Source organism: Mastomys coucha, unplaced genomic scaffold, assembly GCF_008632895.1.
Source record: "Mastomys coucha isolate ucsf_1 unplaced genomic scaffold, UCSF_Mcou_1 pScaffold5, whole genome shotgun sequence".
Taxonomy (NCBI): Eukaryota; Metazoa; Chordata; class Mammalia; order Rodentia; family Muridae; genus Mastomys; species Mastomys coucha.
Genome location: NW_022196911.1, coordinates 106,665,980 through 106,666,908, shown reverse-complemented (window position 1 = coordinate 106,666,908; position 929 = coordinate 106,665,980). Strand labels below are relative to the sequence as shown.

The 929-nt window shown below is 46.1% G+C and overlaps 1 protein-coding gene across 1 annotated transcript in view; it reads right to left on the bottom strand.

The window, feature by feature from the left end:
• The window catches only part of Map2k6 (mitogen-activated protein kinase kinase 6), a 121,254-nt gene extending 120,743 nt beyond the window's left edge, over positions 1-511 (bottom strand). Inside the window, exon 1 of the mRNA XM_031354877.1 lies at positions 188-511. Within this exon, the coding sequence (XP_031210737.1) occupies positions 188-203 (16 nt within the window). The 5' untranslated portion in view covers positions 204-511. The remainder of the gene's footprint in view (positions 1-187) is intronic.
• Positions 512-929: the final 418 nt, after the last annotated feature.

The following is a 929-nucleotide window of genomic DNA, read 5'->3' as shown; positions in this document are numbered from 1 at the left end:
AAGAAAAAGAAAAGAAAAGAAAAGAAAAGAAAGAAAAAAAAGACACACACTAAACAGGAAATGCAACTGAGCTGTGGCAAACCTCAAACTTAAAAATGCAATCGCCGGGCGAGAATTGCATCCATGCATTCATGAATGCATGCATAAGCCTTTGCATTTTTTGCAACTAATGCAAACAGGCTCTTACCTTTCGACTGAGACATTTTCCCCTTTCCTTTGATGGGGGAGGGGAGCACAAAAGACTTTGCCTTGCTTCTCTTCTGTAGCTAGTTTTGCAACAAAGATGCAAGCTGCAGGCGTGCAATCTTCATGCAAGTGGAGTTTCTCTTGACCGATGCAGCAGATGGACTTTCAGGGAGTCAAGATGGAATTGCACTCCTTGCAAAACAGTCTGGAAAGTGATTTTTCCCCCAGTTGCAACGTTAGGGAAGGCTGTGCTGCAGCTACATGATGGGCCAGGGCTGGCAGCTAAAAGCTCCAAACTTGGAACTGAGTATCTTAGTGCGCAGACGTCCTTCCTGCGAAAGGCGCGAGGCCTGCTGGGTAATGTAGTTCTCCTGTAGAGTCCACTCCTCTCTGATTTAAGGAAACGTGCTCCTGTAGGTGGCTGAGCTAGATGACTGACTAAGCGCGACAGAGATCTCAGATAAACATCGCACGTACACTCTTTAGTAAGGGAAGGGTGACAAACAGTGCGGTCCATGAAAGGAGGCTTTTTTGTTCTAGAAAAACCCCTGAATCAACAGCTTAGAGAAACTGGGGTAGCTAAGGCGCTTTTGGCACCCCCAGTCTAAGGTCTAGTTGGGGGTTCAATGTGTTAATTTTTTTACCGGCTCACTATCTGTGAACTGCTCTGCCTGTAGACCACCGTTCACCCTGACACCTCACTTCACAACAAACATTTTTCTTGAATGGAGATTTTGGGGGTG